General features: G+C 46.2%; 1 protein-coding gene across 2 annotated transcripts in view; it reads right to left on the bottom strand.

The window, feature by feature from the left end:
- Window positions 1-645: 645 nt before the first annotated feature.
- SETD1B (SET domain containing 1B, histone lysine methyltransferase) overlaps window positions 646-19,302 on the bottom strand; it is a 46,251-nt gene continuing 27,594 nt past the window's right edge. Inside the window, exons 10-18 of one of the 2 annotated variants that reach the window (XM_033174188.1) lie at window positions 17,839-18,056; window positions 15,421-15,538; window positions 13,865-14,347; window positions 9,676-11,238; window positions 6,319-6,485; window positions 5,174-5,312; window positions 3,691-3,809; window positions 2,493-2,630; window positions 646-1,251 (exon numbers count right to left, since the gene is read on the bottom strand). In XM_033174188.1, coding sequence (XP_033030079.1) covers window positions 1,078-1,251; window positions 2,493-2,630; window positions 3,691-3,809; window positions 5,174-5,312; window positions 6,319-6,485; window positions 9,676-11,238; window positions 13,865-14,347; window positions 15,421-15,538; window positions 17,839-18,056 — 3,119 coding nt within the window. In that variant the 3' untranslated portion in view covers window positions 646-1,077. Of the gene's footprint in view, window positions 1,252-2,492; window positions 2,631-3,690; window positions 3,810-5,043; window positions 5,313-6,318; window positions 6,486-9,675; window positions 11,239-13,864; window positions 14,351-15,420; window positions 15,539-17,838; window positions 18,057-19,302 lie in introns of those variants that run through there. The other variant, XM_033174187.1, reaches the window with a different exon arrangement.

Here is a 19,302-nt window from a genome sequence, read left to right as displayed (position 1 = left end):
ATGATGAGGGTGAACAACCAAGGAGATAAAAGCAGCCGCTCACTTGGGTAGGACAGATCTTGTCCCAGCTCACCCCCCACTTGGCATCTGCACAGCCTCTATGCATTTGGAGGGGAGGGAGGTGTTTGCCCTGGTTTCCTGTGCAAGCCTCAAGTGTGTGGAGGACGTATGGAAACAGGGCTTGGTGGAGCACACTCAGGGTGCTGCCAAACCAACAGTTTCTACAGCATAGCAAGTGCTACAATAGAGAGGGAAATGGGTGGGTGGGTGGGAAATCCAGCTTTGCTTTTAAAAAGAAAAGGGAAGTGAGTTCATTATTCGGTTCCTAAAGCTATAGTTCCCCCTCCCTCCCCCACAAGGATCAGCAGTGTGCAGAAAGCCCAGGTGGGCACCAAGGTGACAACACCAACCACAACTCCGATCCACAGAAGGGAGGAGGTATGTCCTTTTGTGCATCGCAGACCCAGACAGAATTCCCCGCCTGCTTGAGAAAGCCTCCACTTGACGTCGGTCTCCCAGCGCTCGCTACAGGCGATCCCAGCCAGCTTCCATTCAACTCATGGCCTCTTGTCTTTAGTCTCTGCTTCACATTTTTAAAATGTTGAATGTCTTTCTCCTGACCCTCCACAAGACAAAACTAATGAGTAAAAGGTAGCAGCATTTTATGGAGAGAGGAACGTGTTAAAGGAGAATAAGGGTACCTTGCTCTACCATGAGAGCGACACCATAAAGGAGCGAGCAGGGCAGGAGGTGGGGAGAAGAGAGAGAGTGTTTTGATTATGGTGCCACTGAGTAATGGGAACTATCACAAGGGGCGGAGAGAGGGGGGGTTGTGAATCTGAAGATGAAAAGCACCTGCAGCTTGAAGAGTCCTAGTGTGCGTGTCTTCAATTTGCACTTCTCCTGACAGAAGGATAGAAAGTGCCATATAGGTTCCCCTGTCTCTTCCTCATTTTCCTTCTTCCACCTCATCTCTCTTTTTTCTTACTTTTTTTCTTTTCTTTTTTTGGCAAAAGTGCAACCACCCTCGGCTACCACAGTTTGGACACAGCCACCATGCGGCAAAAACCTTGGGCTTTAATTCAGGGTCCCTCTGCAGTTCTCCGAGCCACACAAACAGGGGATCTTTACATCCTCAATGGGAAATTTGTAGTCGTATGTAATTTCCTCATTCACATTGATGTACTGCTTCGAGTAGATGACAATCTTCTTTTGAGATTCCACTGTGATGACTTTAGCGTAGCAGTTTGGCTAAAACAAAAGAAGCAGTTAATTAAAAGCTATGGCTTAAAGATGTTGATTCGCTTGTTTAGATTTTGGACCCATCACTGTCTTAATACGTGTGTGTGTGTGTGTGTGTGTGTTCTGTGTTTCTGGGAAGGGAGGCTGAAGAAAGAAAACAAAAAAATACTTTCCAGCCACCTTTTAATATACTTGAGAAGCACATGTGACAAGCACAGCATGAGGCACAGAGAAATCTTAAAGAAGTTGCAAAGATCACTGATAAACAGATATGAGGAGCAGGGGAGGGAAATCAAAACTGAAGAGCCAACAGTCACCACCTTGCATAAGACAGCATGAGCCTGAGGACTGTGGGAAACAGAGAGGCCACTGGAGCGGGAAGGTCACTCACTCACCCCAACCACCCACATGGACTCTCTACCCCAGTGGTTCTCAACCTTGGGTCCCCAGATGTTTCTGGCCTACAACTCCCATCATCCCTGACCACTAGTCTTGCTAGCTAGGGTTGATGGAGTTGTAGGCCAGAAACATTGGGGACCCAAGGTTGAGAAAGGCTGCTCTACCCCTACAAGTTTGTTGCCCCACTGTGATGACAGTTGGAGCCACCAAATATGAATTGGGGGGTGGGGGGCGGGAGGTGACAGGGGCCTGGAAAGGGGAGACGCTGCCACGACCCAGGTGACGCCAGGGAGAAGCGCCCAATTTTGAATGGATCTCTCAGGGCCACCCACCTGGCCCTGCCTGCAGTTAAGATAAAGCCAGGACACAGGGTTAGCCTGTGGCAAAGTGGTGGGTTGCCTTCCATCCCTCTGCACATGGGGATGAGGCCTTGGCAGCAGCAACTGCAATGAGGAAAAAACCAGGACCAGGGCAGCTCTCAGCAACTGGTAACGGAGAGCAGAGGAAGAGATGGTGTTGGAGGTGGCAGTGCTGTGTCTTGGAAGCTTTGCTTTGATGACACCCCCCGCCTGCCCCAGCTAACAACAGCCCTAGTTTGGACAGCAGCAGCAGCTGCAGTGAGATCAGTCACAATAGTGGCTCCTACTGCTTGGGCAGCAATGGAGGAAGCCCAGATGCAGTCCTGCTGCCACACCACAACCAGACCAGGCAGGGCTAGCAAGGGGAGCAAGCAGAGCGCAAAAGCACTTCCGTGTGTGTGTGTACCTACACACCCTTTCACATTTAGTACAGGAGTAAAGTCTGATGCCACCAAGTGAGTGGTGGAGCTTGCAAGGCCAAGGAACACTTACGTTGCAACTGTGGTTAATAAACCTGGCGAAGTTTCCACACTTGGTTGCATCTATAATCGTGTCGTGGTCAACCCTGAACATGTAACTGCTGCCAATGCCTTCGTCCTCATACCGCTTCTCTCGCATGTCAGCAATTACCTGCAGAACAATCCAAAGGTCACAAGAGCTACCTTCCACATTAAGAAAGGGAGAGAAGAGGGACTAAACCCAAGAGGTGACACCTGTCAGAATTTTGCTGCTCACCATTTAAAAAAGACCCTCCGTGGCTGAAAGTAGAAAGATTTCAAAAGGTAAACACAGAGAGCAGCATTTTCACAGGGATACTGGCACAGGAGAGGGCAATAAAGCTGAGCCACAAGTTGTGTGCATTTGACTAGTGTGGTTGCAGTTGTATGTGCTTGGAAGCTGGCCAGAACTCAACCACACAAATTAAACACAGCAAGGCAGACAGCATAAAAGCTCTTTCCATACCAATCCCATGCAATACCTTCCCAGAGTCCAGTGAGCAGGACTGAAGCAGCAGCCTTGGGCTGCAAAATCTTGTAGGGCGGCACCCCACCCACCCAGCTCAGGGTTGCGCAGTGGCAGCTTCTGATTAGACCTCGCAGAACTCTCACAACTTCTCACAGAGCTTGTGAGATCTCATGTGAGAGTTCTGCATGATCTGGTAAGATTTCAGTGGGAGGCAGTGGCAGCCGGCTGGGGGCCAGCACCTTCCTGTTTCACCTCAGATGTCAAAGTGGGATGGGCCACCCATGCTGGTAAACAAGGCAGAAAGCTTAAAAGATCTCTACTTTGCAAGGGAGGCAAGGCCCACTTGGAAAAGTAAGGATGGCCAAAGGGGGCAGTTCTGGGGTTGTCATTGCTGCTGTACAGAACAACCATGTATCAGACCTTCAATCTGTAAATAAAGCATTTTCAACTTACTGAACAGAGTGCGGTCTGTTTATTGCCAGAGGGGCAAACAGAAACAGTGTGCTGTAACAGGACTAAATGGGATAGAAGGGGAACAGTACTGCCTACCTGCAAACTGACATGGGGCAACACATTCTGCCCCCTCGCTCTGTTGCATGTGCAAGGGGGCTCAAAGGCCACACGGGGCTCACGCCACTCCTTACAAGCTGCTCTATGGGTTGGAAGTCCGAGGGTTCAAGGAGCTGGCCCCATGCCAAGAGCCGTGTGGCTCCTCTCCTCTTACCTGCCGGATATTCTGCCCCACGTACTCAATCACCATCTCGTCAGCAGCAATGGGCTCCATTGCAAAGAGTCCCCAGTCGTGAATGTGACTCTTGCAGAATTTTAGCTTTTTCTTCCGGACTGTGTGATGGGGAAGAGAGACAAGGAAAAAGGGCGCCTGTAAGCCATTCGTTCGGAAAACCGGCACAATGCTGGAGCAGACTGAGCACAGCGGGGCTTACAACCCAGCAGATCCATTTCCAAATAAGCCAAAGCCACGTTTTAGAGGCTGCTTAGCTTGGGTCATGGTGGCTGGTGCCCCTTCCTGCCACACTTCCCATTTTAATGCTACTTTATCAGAGTAACAGAAAGACACATGGAATATAAAACAATGGCACAGTCTGTAAAATCTGACAGGGAGTTACTTGAAGAGAACAGACAATCTTGTCTGATTTAACTTGTTCTTCACAGGCCATCTCCAGGGTGTGAGGAACTGCTTTAAAGCCAACATGGTAATTCGGAACAGAACTACAGTCATGAGTTTTCCAAAGTCATCTAGATTATTTTATTGCTATTTTATTCCCTGCTTGTGTGAATAATAAAACTGCTGCTTCAAACATTTTGTCCTTTCAAAATTTGCAACCAAGATGATCAAGGTCTGGAAACCAGGCCTTATGAGAAGTGTTTGAAGGAACTGAGTACGTTTAACCTGGAAAAGAGGAGACTGAGAGGAGATAGGATAGCCATCTTCAAATATCTCAAGGGCTATCATATGGAAGAGGGAGCAAGCTTGTTTCCTTCAGCTCTGGAGGGAAGGAGTCGAACCAATGGCTTCAAGTGACAACAAAGAAATTCTGACTAAACAGGAAGAACTTTCAGACAGTATGAGCTGTTCGACAGTGGAAAGGACTCCCTTGGTAGGACTCTCCTTCCTTGGAGGTTTTTAAACAGGGGTTGGCTGGCCATTGTCATGGATGCTTCAGCTGCAGTTATTGCATTGCAGATGACCATTGGGATTCCTTCCAACTCCACAATTCCACAGTTCTATTATTTTGGGTGAGTTTTTCATTTAGGGCCCCTGTCACACTTCAGTATACAAATAAGTTGAACTGTGGAACCTCTTTAAATCTCTCCAAATTTTGGCAACCATCACTACTTGCCACAAATGTATCTCCAATTAAGTTTTATTATGCAATTCCAAGTTTTCTTCCATAACTAAATGTAAAGGTGCCAACTGAGGGGTTTTAACCATTTGTTGTCCAGCTACTTTTCTCAATTCCTGGCATTTCATGAAACATCACATCCCAGAATTCCTGCCACCCTTCAGGCCTTCTCTCAAAGGGACTTGCAGATTCCTTCTGCAAAGCTTGCCCCAAGATGACAGCAACATGATTTTAACCCTTTCCTGCCATTCCTCTATCAAATACTTGTCACTTGGGAGGCAGACAAGTTCACTGACCAGCAGGGGTTACAGTAAATGGAGGCTTCCAAGGGGGAAGCTGCACAACTTACCTTGAGCTGGTTGAATTTGAGCAAGTCACTGTCGCAACTGCCGGGTAGGGAGGACAGAAGCCTGCGTTGCTCGGACCTCCTCTCGGAGCCAGCCCGGGTGGAAACATGCACCTGGGCAGGGATGCTCATTCCCTGAGGACCAAAAACAGGACAGCATAACAGTTAGCAAGCAGGTGAGCAGAACTGGTCCCGGGCAGGTTTAGCCTCAAGGCTGAGGTGAGCTCAGTGACGCAGCATCTGCACGCTGAGAAATATTTTTGCTCAAGATCCCAGAGAGCTGCTCAAAAATGGCAGACTGGCCCATAGCCAAGGGGCTGTGCAGCCCAGGCTTATCCTGCAGAGGGTACCAGGCTCAATCCCTGGAGCCTGAAGGAAGAGGGAAGGTGGCGAGGAAGACCAGGGCTGGATGCCCATTGCCAGTCAGATGAGCCAGTAGTGGGAGAGGTGGAACAATGGCCTGACACAGTACAAGGCAGCCACACACACCCCAACCTGGTGCCCTCCAGATGTTTTGGCCTAGAACTCCCATCATCCCAAGCCAACACAGCTATCAAGTGGTCCAAAACAACTGCAGGACGCCCAACTGGCAAAAAGTGGTGTAACGTAAATTCATGTATTACTGTTTTTTGCTGACTTGATCATAAAGCAGTTACTTACTAGGCAAAGGCAGGCAGTTGGACCAGATGATCCTCATGGTCCCTTCCAACTCTACAATTCTATGATGCTATTCTATATAGAGAACATTCTAATTTTTTAACTGAGCTAATAAAATATATTAGTCCTATTAAAAATTAACCCCCAAACTAAATGCTTCCCACCCACCCACAGGTTTGTCCTGCTGCCTTCCCTAGCTCTTTTTCTGCTCTACTCTTCCGGCAAGGGAGAACACACCCCAGCTGACTTGCCTGCCACATTGTCCCATTTATGCTCCCTAACACCTCATATCCCTGCCTGTCACTTTCTCCAGACGGTTACAATTAATTCAGCAACTCAAGGGTGCAATTCAAATGACATGTCTTTTCTGCCCCAAAACTAACAGGGTTCAAGTGGGCTTCAGAGAGGAGGGAGGGAGGTGCCTGCAGCACTCCCAGCCAGACACACAGAACAGGACAACAAGAAGAGGGCCCCCGTCTTTTACCTGCGTGTCTGTAGGAGGCTCCTCTGCAAATGCACGGCTGTTATTGAGGTATTTCAGTTTGTCCTTCTTGTCGATCTTGTAGTAGCCTTCACTGCGGGCACAGCCTGTGATGTGCTCCCGCATTCCATCATCCCGTTTTTTCTTCTTTGGAGTAGAAAAGCTGGTTGGTGGACTCCACGTTAAGGAAAAACCCAGGAACGATGTGGGCTGCAAAGCCCTACAATTATGCCAGCAAAGCTTGCTGGGCCCTAAGCCAAGGATGGGCAACATTTTCCAGCCCAAGGGCTCCTTGCCACCTGTGCCACTTTCTGGGGCTGAATACCAGTGGTGGGCAGGGCCAGAGGGAAAAGTAGGTGGAGAAATAGATGTGGCTTTCACCTTTGCAGAGTCTGCTACATTCCAGCCACAAAAAAAGTCGTGAGTTTCTCTCTCTCTCTCTCTCTCACACACACACACACACCCCTCTCCATCTAGGTAAGCATTAAAAAGAATTCATGATACAAACATAACAAGCAAGCAAGTTAAAAATCACAAGAGGTAAAATGATTGCCTGCCTAGGTGTGTCTTCAATACCTGGTGGAATGCCAGTCCCGATGGGGCCTCTTGTTCTTCAGCAGAGAGGGCATTCCACAACACTGGAGCCACCGGAGGAAAAGCCCACCTTTGTGCTACCGCAAGCCAAGCATCATCCAGCCATGTCAAAGCTAGCTGGGTATCATTTGCAGATCTTAATGCTCTTACCTAGCAGTGGAGGGGAAGGTGGTTTTTCAGGCATTAGATAGAGAACCTCTCCAATATGTATTTGGCAAGGGAGTGGAATTTCCCGTTTTCTCTGTTAGGCAGATCACTATGTAACAACTGCCAGACACAAAGCATGTAAAAAGTAATCTTCCATTGAACCATTGGCAGAGGAACATGCAAGCCTGTCAAGTTTGCAAACTCATCAAGGAGAACTGAATTTTGCCTGACAAAAAGTTCTGTGAAACGCAGAGGGTTGCATACCATTTTTACTAAACAAAATGATCCCAATAGATGGTTTTAAGAAAACAGTTTTAACTTAGCGTTCTGCCTTTATTTTTTCATTATTATTTTTCTGGGGTTTTGCGTGGGAAGAGGGAGCTCTAGGGCAGACCAAATAAATTTTTCATTATTATTGTTTTTGTTCAATTTGTGGGTGTTTTAATTATGTATGGATTTTATAATTGATTTTAAACTTGTAAACAGCTTGGAAGCCATTTTGGTATGTTAGTGGTATATAGATTAAATAATAATAATAATAATAATAATAATAATAATAATAATATACCAGAATAACTATCTACAATGTTTAAATATTAGTAGTACTTTCAAAATAAAAGATGCCGCACTCGCATACTACTAATCTTCACCTGTATTTTGAATCAGTTATATTATTCATCACTGTTTCGGTTGCTATAACAATGCCTTAGCAAAAATGATTTAGATGTCATCATCATCAGCACCATTCCATTTCTAAGTCTGCAGACTAGGAAAAGGTCTGAACGTCTGGTCCAGTTTCAGTGCTCCCAAGGAGGCCAGCACTTTAAATAAGGGTTTTAAATCTTTGCCACAGCAGGCCTCTCTAAAAACTCCCTCTTTAGTATGAAACAGTCAACTCAATTGGCAGAATTGTTAAGTAGAGCAAGAGGTTTTGCTGTGGTGTGGAACAGGAGTTCAGCACACTCCATGGGACAAGGGAAGACTAACCTTAACACAGGATGAACAAAATAAAATAAAAATTCCTTCCAGTAGCACCTTAGAGACCAACTAAGTTTGTTCTTGGTATGAGATTTCGTGTGCATGCACACTTCTTCAGATGCACTGAAACAGAAGTCTGAAGATGTGTGCATGCACAAGAAAGCTCATACCAAGAACAAGCTTAGTTGGTCTCTAAGGTGCTACTGGAATGAATTTTATTTTATTTTGTTTTGTTTTGACTATGGCAGACCAATACGGCTACCTACCTGTAACTTAACAGGATGAGATCAACAAATGGGATATATTAGGAAGTTTGGACGGCCTGGCCTGCACCACCAGCAGCTCACCCTCCTCCACCTCCATGGGCTCCGGCTCAGCCGCTTTTTGAGCCCCCCAGCCGGTTGCACAGAAGAACCTTGAAATTCTACAGCCGTGTGTAGTAAGAACAAAAACAGGTTTTCATGCGCTTGTAGAAGATACGTCACATAAAATATAGTCCAATATTTCAGGGCCAAAAAAATACATTTGTATCTGTTGACTGCAAATAATCATTACAGCAATGCCCAACTCTCTTTACGTAAAAGGCCCTTTATAAGCATGTAAGAAGAGCCTGCTGGATGAAGCCAACCAATTGCCCGTCTAGTCCAGCATCCTGCCCACACAGTGGGGAACCAAATTTCTGTAGGAAACCTGCAAGCAGGACCTCCTGTGGTTTCCTGCTATTGTCTTTGACTGTACCTATGCCACTGTCAGTTACATTCAGGGAGTCCAGCCATACACCTTTAGAAACAGGGCTTTGCCCAGTCAAGGGGGTTGAGGGACTGCTGAGCAGCCGGCTCATGAGTTACTGTTTCTGCTCCTCTTACACAGCTCCTAGAGAGGAATAAAGGTAAAGGTAAAGGGACCCCTGACCATTAGGTCCAGTTGCGTCCGACTCAGGGGTTGTGGCGCTCATCCCACGTTACTGGCCAAGGGAGCCGGAGTACAGCTTCTGGGTCATGTGGCCAGCATGACTAAGCCACTTCTGGCGAACCAGAGCAGCTCACGGAAACGCCGTTTACCTTCCCGCCGGAGCGGTACCTATTTATCTACTTGCACTTTTGATGTGCTTTCGAACTGCTAGGTGGGCAGGAGCTGGGACCGAGCAACGAGAGCTCACTCTGTCGCGGAGATTCGAACCGCTGACCTTCTGATCAGCAAGCCCTAGGCTCTGTGGTTTAACCCACAGCACCACCCATGTCCCAAGCTAGAGAGGAACAGCTGGGTCCTTTTTTGGCCAGGATGGTGGTCCAGTCATTGCTAAAGAGCCATATTTTCTGTATGACATTAATAAATAGGAAATATTAAAAAGTAGTCAAGTTTGCTGTTTTAGCAACTAAACTTAGAAAGGACTTTGTGGACAACAGTGCATTAGACTAAGTTCTGTTTCTTATTCCACTTTTTAAACAGTTTCTGGAACTGACCTGTTATTACCATATGCAGTGTATATAATTTCATATTTCCCCCCCTGAAATATTGTTAAGGCTTATTGCTTACAACAAAATTACCAACCAAGTACAGCAATGCCCAATAAAACCAGCTCCTCAGAAACAATACGTATCTGGTAATTCAGCAAAAAAAGAAAAAGGGAAAAAAGGATATGAGGATGGTATACCCAAAGGGTATCATTGAGCCAGTCCATGCCATTGTCTTGCTGCAGCAAGTGATCGTATGTAACACACAGGAAATGGATATCCTCTTCGTCAATACCCCCATTCCAAATGTCATATAAAATGGTCATCTCCTCAAACTCAGAGCGGGGCCTGAAGTGATACTGGTGAGGGGAATACTCAGGGGAAGGAATTGTTGGAAAGTCCTCTGGCCTCTTTTTCTGTCTCCTCCACTGCCTTTTGGATTTCAGGTAGGCCTCTTCCTCTTTCAAGTCCTCGTTCCACTGGTTCTCCAGCTCCTTAAAGGGAAGCTTCTCAGCTAGAACATCTGGGGTGAGCTTGTCATGGAAGCCTTCATTCCGGAAATCCAGGGTCACTGCTTCCGGATCTTTCAGGGCGTAGAAAGCCTCTGGGTGGCTACTCAACAAATCTTTGCTCACAGCACTTTCAGTCAAGACAACTGGGATTGGAAGAAGAGGAGGCTCAATGGGCTTGCCAGAATAGGCATCCAACATAGGGCCTAAAGGAGAGGATCGTTTCGGCCGCCCTGGTTTCCTTTTGATGGGCAAGACAGAAGAGGGAGGCGTAGGCAGGAGAGGAGGGGAAGCCACAGAGACTTCTGGGTAGGGCAAAAGGGGCCGTGCCTCTGTGGTGTACTCCTCTAGAGGCACCTTTGAGTCCACAGAAAAGCTAGGGAGAGCAGCAAGAGGGACTGGCTGGCTAGGGGGCAAGTCGAGATGTGCAAGGAAAGCTGGGACAGGTGGACTGGCAAAGGGAATGGGGGAGGGAACACTGTTCATGCCAGCCAGTAAGGAAGCACCAAGAGGTTCTTTAAAGACTTTCTCATCAGGTTCATCTTCAGAGGGCTTCCTGCCTGACGACAGGCAAGGAAGGGTAGCACCAGGCTCTGGGAAAGTCGGGGTGAAAGTGAAATCCCTCCCAGGAGTCCGAGGAATGCCGCCACTGTTGATCCCGGGGGACTGGGATGGGTAGGAAAAGGGGCTTCCTGGGACCTGCGGGGAACTTAAGGTCAAGCTGCTTCCTGTGAGAGGAGCGTCATTGCCAGGGGTGGCTGGGACCGTGTCAGTGCTCTGGGACTTGGAGAAAGTGTGAGAGCACTTGGCTGCAATGTCCCGTCCAGGAGTCCGAGGGAGCTCTTCTTCCAGGGCTGGTTTGGTCATGCTTAACTGATCTGGGAACTGCTCTGGAAGGAGGAACGGCTCCTCTTTACCAGATGTGACCGAGGGGAGGGGAAGCGAAGAGGGTGGCACCGCACTGAGCGGAAGCCCAGGAGACTCCAAGTGAGCCTGTCGCTCCCCCCCGGGAGTCCAAGGGAGACGGTCCTCTTCCTCGGCTGAGCGGGACTGTCGGCTTTTTGCTGGGGCTTCAGAAACGTTATTGTCCGGCTTGGTGAAAAAGGAGGTACTGCTGGCCAAAATGTCTCCAAAAATCCCCACCGGCATTGGTGGACAGAGGTGTTCTTCATCCTGACTCTCTGGCTGTGGGCTGACTAGCGCCTCCGGCTCCAGCTCAACATCAGGTTCAGACTCCTCCTCTAGAAAGAAAAACAGAGAGGAGCAAATGACACACCTTAAGGAAACACACTGTGGTTACCAAACTGCCTGAAGACTGCAAGGGATGCAGAGGGCATTTACCCCAAACATCTGGGGCTGGGAATGGAAACAGGATCTATACAGGCAGTAGTGGCAGAGAGGCGGCAGACTGAAGGATGTTCATGGAGCACCGAGGTAAGAACCCACTTGCAACCCCCTGCAAAGCTCCACTAAGTCTTCAAGGATGCAGCTAACACATTTTCAAATTCCTGTCTACAATCACAAGGGCTAGAATTGTGCCATTAAAAAAGCAAATTTCATGCAGATACCCACTGGTATCTACTTGGGCAGACAGCACAAAGTGCACACAATCCCAATTTTCAGCAGTTTTTCTACATCATCTTTGCCACCACATAGTAACAAACCCAGTGGACAGAGAAGCCAGGCTGAACGAGGAAGTGATTTGGAGGAGGAGTTAGCAGCCAGCAGCAGTTCCATTTAGCTGACTGGAGGACTTGTGAACAGGGGCGTTTGAGAGGGTGCTTTGAGGATGAAACCTCACAAGGCATGTAGTGGGGTAGGAGAGCTGAAAATACAGTGGTGCCCCACTAGACGAAAATAATTCATTCTGCGAAAATTTTCGTCTAGCGGGTTTTTCATCTTGCGGAGCGGCAATGGCAGCCGCGCTCCGCAAAACGAAAAAAAAAAGACGAAATTTTTTTGTCTTGCGAGGCAGCCCCAAAGACTTTTTCGTCTAGCGGGGCAGCCTTCCGCTAGACGAATGCCTTCGTCTAGCGAGTTTTTCGTCTAGCGGGGCACCACTGTAATGCCAATATATTTCACATCTGACAACTAATGCGCCCCTTGGGTTTCAGATAATACATGGGTAGATGAGTCTTAAAAGCCCAGGACACAAATTTTTACAGCTCTCTAACAGCTATGGTTGCTGTTCTCTAACAGCTATGAACGCTTAGTTTGGTCAGATTAGAGTGATACACTTACAGAGTTAATGCTAAACACATTACTTCTGGTAAATGAGCCACCATATGATCGGACTTGTGTGTCCTCTCCCCTCTCCTACCCATGTGTTTATTCCCTTCCTCTTTCACAACAAATTGTGAGTTACCATTACATTTGAACTGAGCAAACCATTGTTTATGTGCAAACCACATAATTGGAAACCATGGTTCTATAAAGCAGAAACAAGCCTGAAACTCATTTGCATAAATGCCAAGCCACATTGCTACATCTGAACTGAGTTCACGTTTAAAAAAGAAGCTGAAACAACTATTATGAATTAATTGCCATGTCACTGGAACATCACAGGGCTATCTATTACTTTGTTTGGTCTTACAACTAGAGCTGGGTGATGTATTGATAAATTGTCTGAAACTGGTATGGTGTTCAGATCAAAATACCACTTCCAAACAATTTGAGCAGGCAATACATTGCACCAGCTCAAATTGCCTGCAGACAGCAAAGGTGCAGGGAGACAGGCGGAGCCTGAGAAGGTTCTGGGCAAGCACTTTTTGGGACTCTGCCTGCCTGCGCGTGCCTTTGTGGAAGCCCCTCCAGCTCACACAAGTCAGAGCAGCATCAGGGCTCACTCAGCTGAGGGGCGGGAGGCTTCCTGCTCCCCCCAGATCATGCAAACCAGAGCAGCATCAGGGCTTGGTAGGGCTGGGCAATGTATCTCAGCTGCTTCTACCTCTCTGTAAGGTGGGTAGGAAGAAGTAGCCGAGATACATTCCAGTCAGACATCATGATATCAGCATATCACAGTATTTAGTTGCTGATACAGGTGAAACTCGAAAAATTAAAAGGTGAAACTAATATATGAGATAGACTCATGACATGCAAAGTGAGATATGTCAAGCCTTTATTTGTTATAATTGTGATGATTATGGAGTAAAGCTATGAGAACCCCAAATTAACAATTTCAACTTTGGGGTTTTCATCAGCTGTATGCCATAATCATCACAATTATAACAAACAAAGGCTTGACATATCTCACTTTGCATGTCATGAGTCTATCTCACTCCAGTAGCTAATTAAAACAATTGCTTACATAAATGGACTTTCCCACGATATTCTAATTTTTCGAGTTTCACCTGTACATCACGATGCTGAAAACCAGATATTGCCCAGCCCTGCTTAAAACTAAATGTGGAGGTTGAACGGCAGCCACTTGTATTCAGATCAGGAACTTGAACAAGAAACCCTAAGAATAGGGCTAACAGAGGCCTTTAAATCAAGATGCTGTTGAAATAGACAGAATTTGAAACCAGAACAAGACACATTAAGACTGCTTCTGATGTGATCCTGTTCAGCCTTAAATATAACAAGCCACTCCCACATCAGCACGTGTGCCCAAACTTTATTTCAGAATGAGCTACACGTTCAGCTGCTCTGCGATTCACAGGTCTTTCTGGAGCCAGGGGCGTTTTTTCATGACAGGTTCTGCACTCACGCAAGGCCTACCTCCAAATATTTTATCAGCTTTCCCCTTCAAAGGTACTTTCTTCCTACTCCAGGAGGAAAAGCAGCAGCAGAGACAGGCTTTCAGAGCCCTTACTCACCAGATATTGGGAGGAGAGAGTTTGCAAAACGGTCAAAATTGCCCCTCACCTGGCATGCGCACTGGTGACACCTGCAGCTTCTCCTCATGGGGTCTCTCAATCACCACCAGCACTTCAGCCACAGATTGCTGGAGGAGTTCCCCACTTTCCTCCTCTGCATGCTCGACTTCTTCCTTCTGCTCCTCTCCTCCTGGCATCAAAGGCTCCGGAAGAACTAGAGGAGTCCCTTCAATGTAATCATCCACTGGAAACAGTTCCAGGATGGTCTCCTTCTGATCATCGTCTTCAACCTCTTGAGTGAGAGACTCAGGAGCCAGCTGGGTAGGCAGGGCTTCTGTTTCTTGCTGTAGAGACACTCTTTCTTCATCTTCCACCTGCTCCTCATAGTCCTCTTCCTCTTCCCCTTCCTCCTCCTCCTCCTCCTCCTCCTCTTCTTCATCAGAATCAGAGCTTGTCCCAAATTCTGAGGATTCCTCACTTTCATCAGATGACTCAATCTCTGCTCCAGAGGAGGCAGGACTTCCTACATCTTCTGCTGGAACACAAAAAACACATTTTGATCAGGACAGGCAAGAGAAATTAATTAGAAGCATAAGATTTCCATTTGCTTGTTTTTTCTCTCCCTCCCTGTCACATATCCATGCTATAGAGAGCTCCCTCAATCTTTATAAAGCCATCTGTTCTGGTAGCCATTAAAGTAAAGGTAAAGGGACCCCTGACCATTAGGTCCAGTCGTGTCCGACTCTGGGGTTGCGGCACTCATCTCGCTCTATAGGCCAAGGGAGCCGGCGTTTGTCCGCAGACAGCTTCTGCGTCATGTGGCCAGCATGACTAAGCCGCTTCTGGCGAACCAGAGCAGCTCACGGAAACGCCATTTACCTTCCCGCTGGAGTGGTACCTATTTATCTATTTGCACTTTGACATGCTTTCGAACTGCTAGGTGGGCAGGAGCTGGGACCGAACAACGGGAGCTCATCCCGTCGCAGGGATTCGAACCGCCGACCTTCTGATCGGCAAGCCCTAGGCTCTGTGGTTTAACCCTCAGCGCCACCTGGGTCCCATTAAAATGTCCCAAAGCAATGCACTTTTTATCCTGAATGTACTGTAGTTTACCTGGACAACAGAAGGTCCAAGGTTTTTTTTAATGTAGGAGTAAAAGAAGAGAAGCTGTCTTCTCACTATACAGAATTTTACCTGCCCTTAGTAATTTTTTATTTGATATTAACAGCCCTAACTTCTTGCACTTCTCTTCGAAAGAAAATGTTGACCACCCCACTTTAAATTTCTGCTGCTTTAAGTGAATATTTCATGTTCTGCATTTCATTCTTACTTTTAGGTGGGATACCTAGAACTGCATATGGCATTCTAAACTTGAGTGCCTGTTACATTATACTATTATATGACAATACTTGCTGCTTTATCTTTAACCCCTTTCAGGATAGCTCATGAAATTGAGCTTGCCTCACATATTGCAGGAGGTCCTGTTGAGCTTCTGTTCTAATGAGCGCCAGTTAAATATTACCTGGAGATCTGGACAATGCCTCATCTAGCCAGCTAGTCAAAACCTCAAGATCTCATTTACTTAGAGCTAACAAGACATCATACCTTCTTCAGAATCTTGTTCCTCTTCCTTTCCACTTGTTTCTGCTTCAACCTCTTCATCATCATCATCGTCTTCATCCTCTTCCTCTCCTTCCTCTTCATTGAGGTCTTCCTCCTGTTCCTTGAGAGAGAAGGCATTTTGAAAGTGCAACAAACACTTGTATTATTATTTTTTTTGCAGGTGGGGGAGCATGTTGCCTGAGGGCTTATATTATTACATAAGAAATAGATCCAGTGCCATCGTGGCACATCTGGTATAATGTCTAGATAAAAAGATAGGCTGGTAGACTCAGGACATGCAATATGACACTTCTTTATAGAATGGAAGACACATTTAATGTTTTTTTAAGGTGGGAAATAAGCTACAGAAATATTTCAAAACTCAGAAAAGCAACACATATGAACATAGCTAACCAACTGTAGCTACAGATGTCCCATGTGTCCATAAAGGGATATCCCAAACAGGGCTGGATTAACCATTAAGCAAAATAAGCACATGCTTAGGGCATCAAGGGAACGGGGGCACCACAGAAATTTTCCATTGCCAGATTTTTAACATTAATGGTCACAAATTGCTCTGCTGAGCACCTGTCTTCTCAACTGAAGTGTATTAAAAATCCCAACAGAACAACTATGCAACAAGGCAGGCTGGATGCCTTATCTTTACTAAGTATAGAAGCAGATGTGTTACGTAAGATTAGTTTTTAGGATCTGATCAAAGACTTTGACATTAGAAAAAGCAGGAGAAAATGTTTCAAATATAAAGTGAAAGTATACAAAAACAAACATTTCCCATCTTAATGCGGGTTTTGTTCCATTTTGAAAAATAAAAATTTATTTTACCATTTATTATTGTTTATATTTTGAAGTAGATATGTATGGGGGCACCAGGTTCTTTTAAGTGCTTAGGGCCTCTAAAGGTCTTGACCTAAGCAATATCTAGAATGTAAGCAAGGAAGAAAGAAAACTTTGTGGCCGGGGGGGACAGCCTGCCACAAAACTCATCCTTCCCTTTGACTTAGCAACTACAAGGGGCAGATAATGGGGCACCCTGAATTCACAAAAGGACTGGCAATTGATAAGCGTATTACACACTGAAAACGGCATGAAGCCACTATGGCATGGGAAGCCAGCTCACATCAGCCCCAGCTAGCAAGGCCATGGGTCAGACATGATGGAAGTGGTAGTGCAGCAAACCCTGGCAGGCAGATCATCAGCTACGCCTCCCTAAAGTGGTAAAGGGTAAAGGGACCCCTGACAATTAAGTCCAGTCGCAAATGACTCTGGGGTTGTGGCGCTCATCTCGCTTTAGTGCCCAAGGGAGCCGACGTTTGTCCGCAGAGTTTTTCTGGGTCATGTGGCCAGCATGACTAAGCTGCTTCGGGCGCAACGGAACATGGATCCTGCTGGAGTGATACCTATTTATCTACTTGCACTTTGACGTGCTTTCTAACTGCTAGGTTGGCAGGAGCAGGGACCGAGCAACGGGAGCTCACCCTGTTGCGGGGATTCAAACCGCCAGCCTTCTGATCGGTAAGCCCTAGGCTCTGTGGTTATGACCACAGTTCCACTCACGTCCCTGGCTGGCTGTCTAGCTGTGTTATAAATATCAACTGGGGTACAAATTATATTCCTTTGAACATCAAAGAGCCAAGGTGTGAAAATGCAGGCCAGGAAACACCAAGAAATTTCGTGCCTCATTTTAAATATATCTGATCACATCTTGTCACCTTCTGCTGGTATCTTGTGATGCACGAGGATGTCCATTTTAAATGTTACTTCTCAAAGCTGAAGAATATTGGCTTGGCTCTCGCCCCAAATGTTGGCATTGTGGTCAGGAAAAAGGATTATATTCCCACATGTGGTGGGAATGCAGTCTGGTTAAGGAATATTGGCAAAGATTACAAAGGTAATTTCTGGATTATTTCAAATAAATATAGAAGTGAATAGGGATTTACTATTTTCGGGAATACTATTACTATTTTCAGGGGGGGGGCTGCCAGGTGCTCCATATGAACCCCTCAGTGGTGACACTTAAGTAGATTTTAAATAACCTTTTAATAGTCCATTCTGCTTTTTATTGGTGACTTCATTTGGCTTCGTGTTTCAATTGCTACTGTTCTAATCCTTCATTGACCAGTTTTGTTTTCATGTTTTATTTTTTGGATATATGGCATATATAGAGCTGCCTTCTGAGGGTTTTTTTAACTGCCATTATTATTTCTTTCCCGACCTTCAACCCAGGGTGGGTTGCAACCACGTAAAATACATTGAGCATAATAAAAGCGTTATGTGAAATGGTCAGGGTGGGGGGTAGGCAAGTATTCTTCATGAGCCCTCCAGCATCAAAAGGTGCTGGCTTTTACTCACACATACACAGCCCAGAGGAAAAAAAAGCCCAGCTTGGTTGTGGGGACCTACCTTGTCAGAAACAGATTTTATCACCCCTTCCCCTTCCTCTTCCTCCTGCTCGGCCTCCTTTTCGGAAGAGGATTCCTCCTCCTTGCCTGAATCCTCCTCCTCTCCTTCACTGTCTAGTTCCAGCGGCCTTCCGGGTCTCCTCCTGAGGCCGACCACTTCGCCATCTTTCTTGGAGAGGTCTGAGGCTGCATCCGGCAGGTCTCGATCTCGTTCTGATTCTGGGAGTGTGAAAATGCATGAAAAAGCTGAAGCAGCCGCCAGCCATAACATTCCCAAAGTGACAAAAACGGATTCCTGTCTTGGAAAACTGAAAGCAGGTGGTTTTTTAAAAAGTGTTTTCTTTCGCTCGCTCATTAGTTAAATAAATAGTTTTTTAAAAAGAAAGAAAATACAACTAAGGAAATATGCTCGATACTTGTGTCACCTTGAAAAGATGTTATGTGTTAGGAGCACCTACATACTTGGCATTATCTCCCATGTATATAATACACCAGAGAAGTGGGGGGTCATTATGACGGGACCTGGGTTTATGTGGCAAAGGAGGAGCTGCGGATTATGGCAGGGTCCTCTGAATGCCCCATTGTACCCCACATCCAAGTTCTCTCTCTAGAGGAAAGAAGGCACCCATGGAAGGAGGCTTTGCAGCAGTGTCCTCGGGTCTAGCATTTTGGCTTTTCCTTAGGAGTCTTAGGGTCCGGTTAAATCTTGTGAAGGTTAGTTATAGGAGGATAAAGGGACTCACTCCAAAGGCTTCACAGAAAAGGTGGTTTTTGAGGGATGGATCTGAAGGAAGAGGATGCCTATGGTGGACGGAAAGATTTGGTTCTGTGCACATGGGATCTGCATCTCTGGACATGCACCCTATGCAAGGATTTATTTTTCAAGACACCATTTCTGACACATTGAGAAATAGGGGAAGAAATATCCATCCTTCAGTAGCTGAATGTTTGGGAACCTCAGAGCTTTTAATCCAATACATTCAATATGATGAAATATTTTCAGTGCATTAGTGGCAAGATCCAGTCCATGCGAAAAGTGCTAAAAATTAACCACTGATTACATTTAGGGGCAAGTTAGCCTGTGCTTATTGTTGCCACCAAGGTCCACGGAACTGCAAAGCTTAACTTGGCTGGGTTGCACCCTATGGGTTTAGGAAAAAGAGGCTAAGAGTGGGCCTTGCTTGTTGGCTGCAATCTGGCTTCCTTAAATCTTTCAAGAAGATGGTATTCAATCCAGGAAGAGTTAAGTACACCAAAATTTTATCCCGGTCAATTGGGCTTAAATGCACAGCAAAAGAAGGAAGGCTCTTCCTAGTTAGGTTACTGAGCTCCAGTGAGGCTATGTCCTTCTAAAGCTGGTAAGAAATTGGTGCTTGAATACTGAACAACTGTGGGTGCTCAGATTAATGAAGTGCACTATGTCAAGATGACTACTACTACTAATTAATTAATTAATTAATTAATT

Source organism: Lacerta agilis, chromosome 17 (assembly GCF_009819535.1).
Source record: "Lacerta agilis isolate rLacAgi1 chromosome 17, rLacAgi1.pri, whole genome shotgun sequence".
Classification (NCBI taxonomy): domain Eukaryota; kingdom Metazoa; phylum Chordata; class Lepidosauria; order Squamata; family Lacertidae; genus Lacerta; species Lacerta agilis.
The sequence above is the reverse complement of the archived record's forward strand: the minus strand, read 5'-3'. Positions and strand labels throughout refer to the sequence as shown.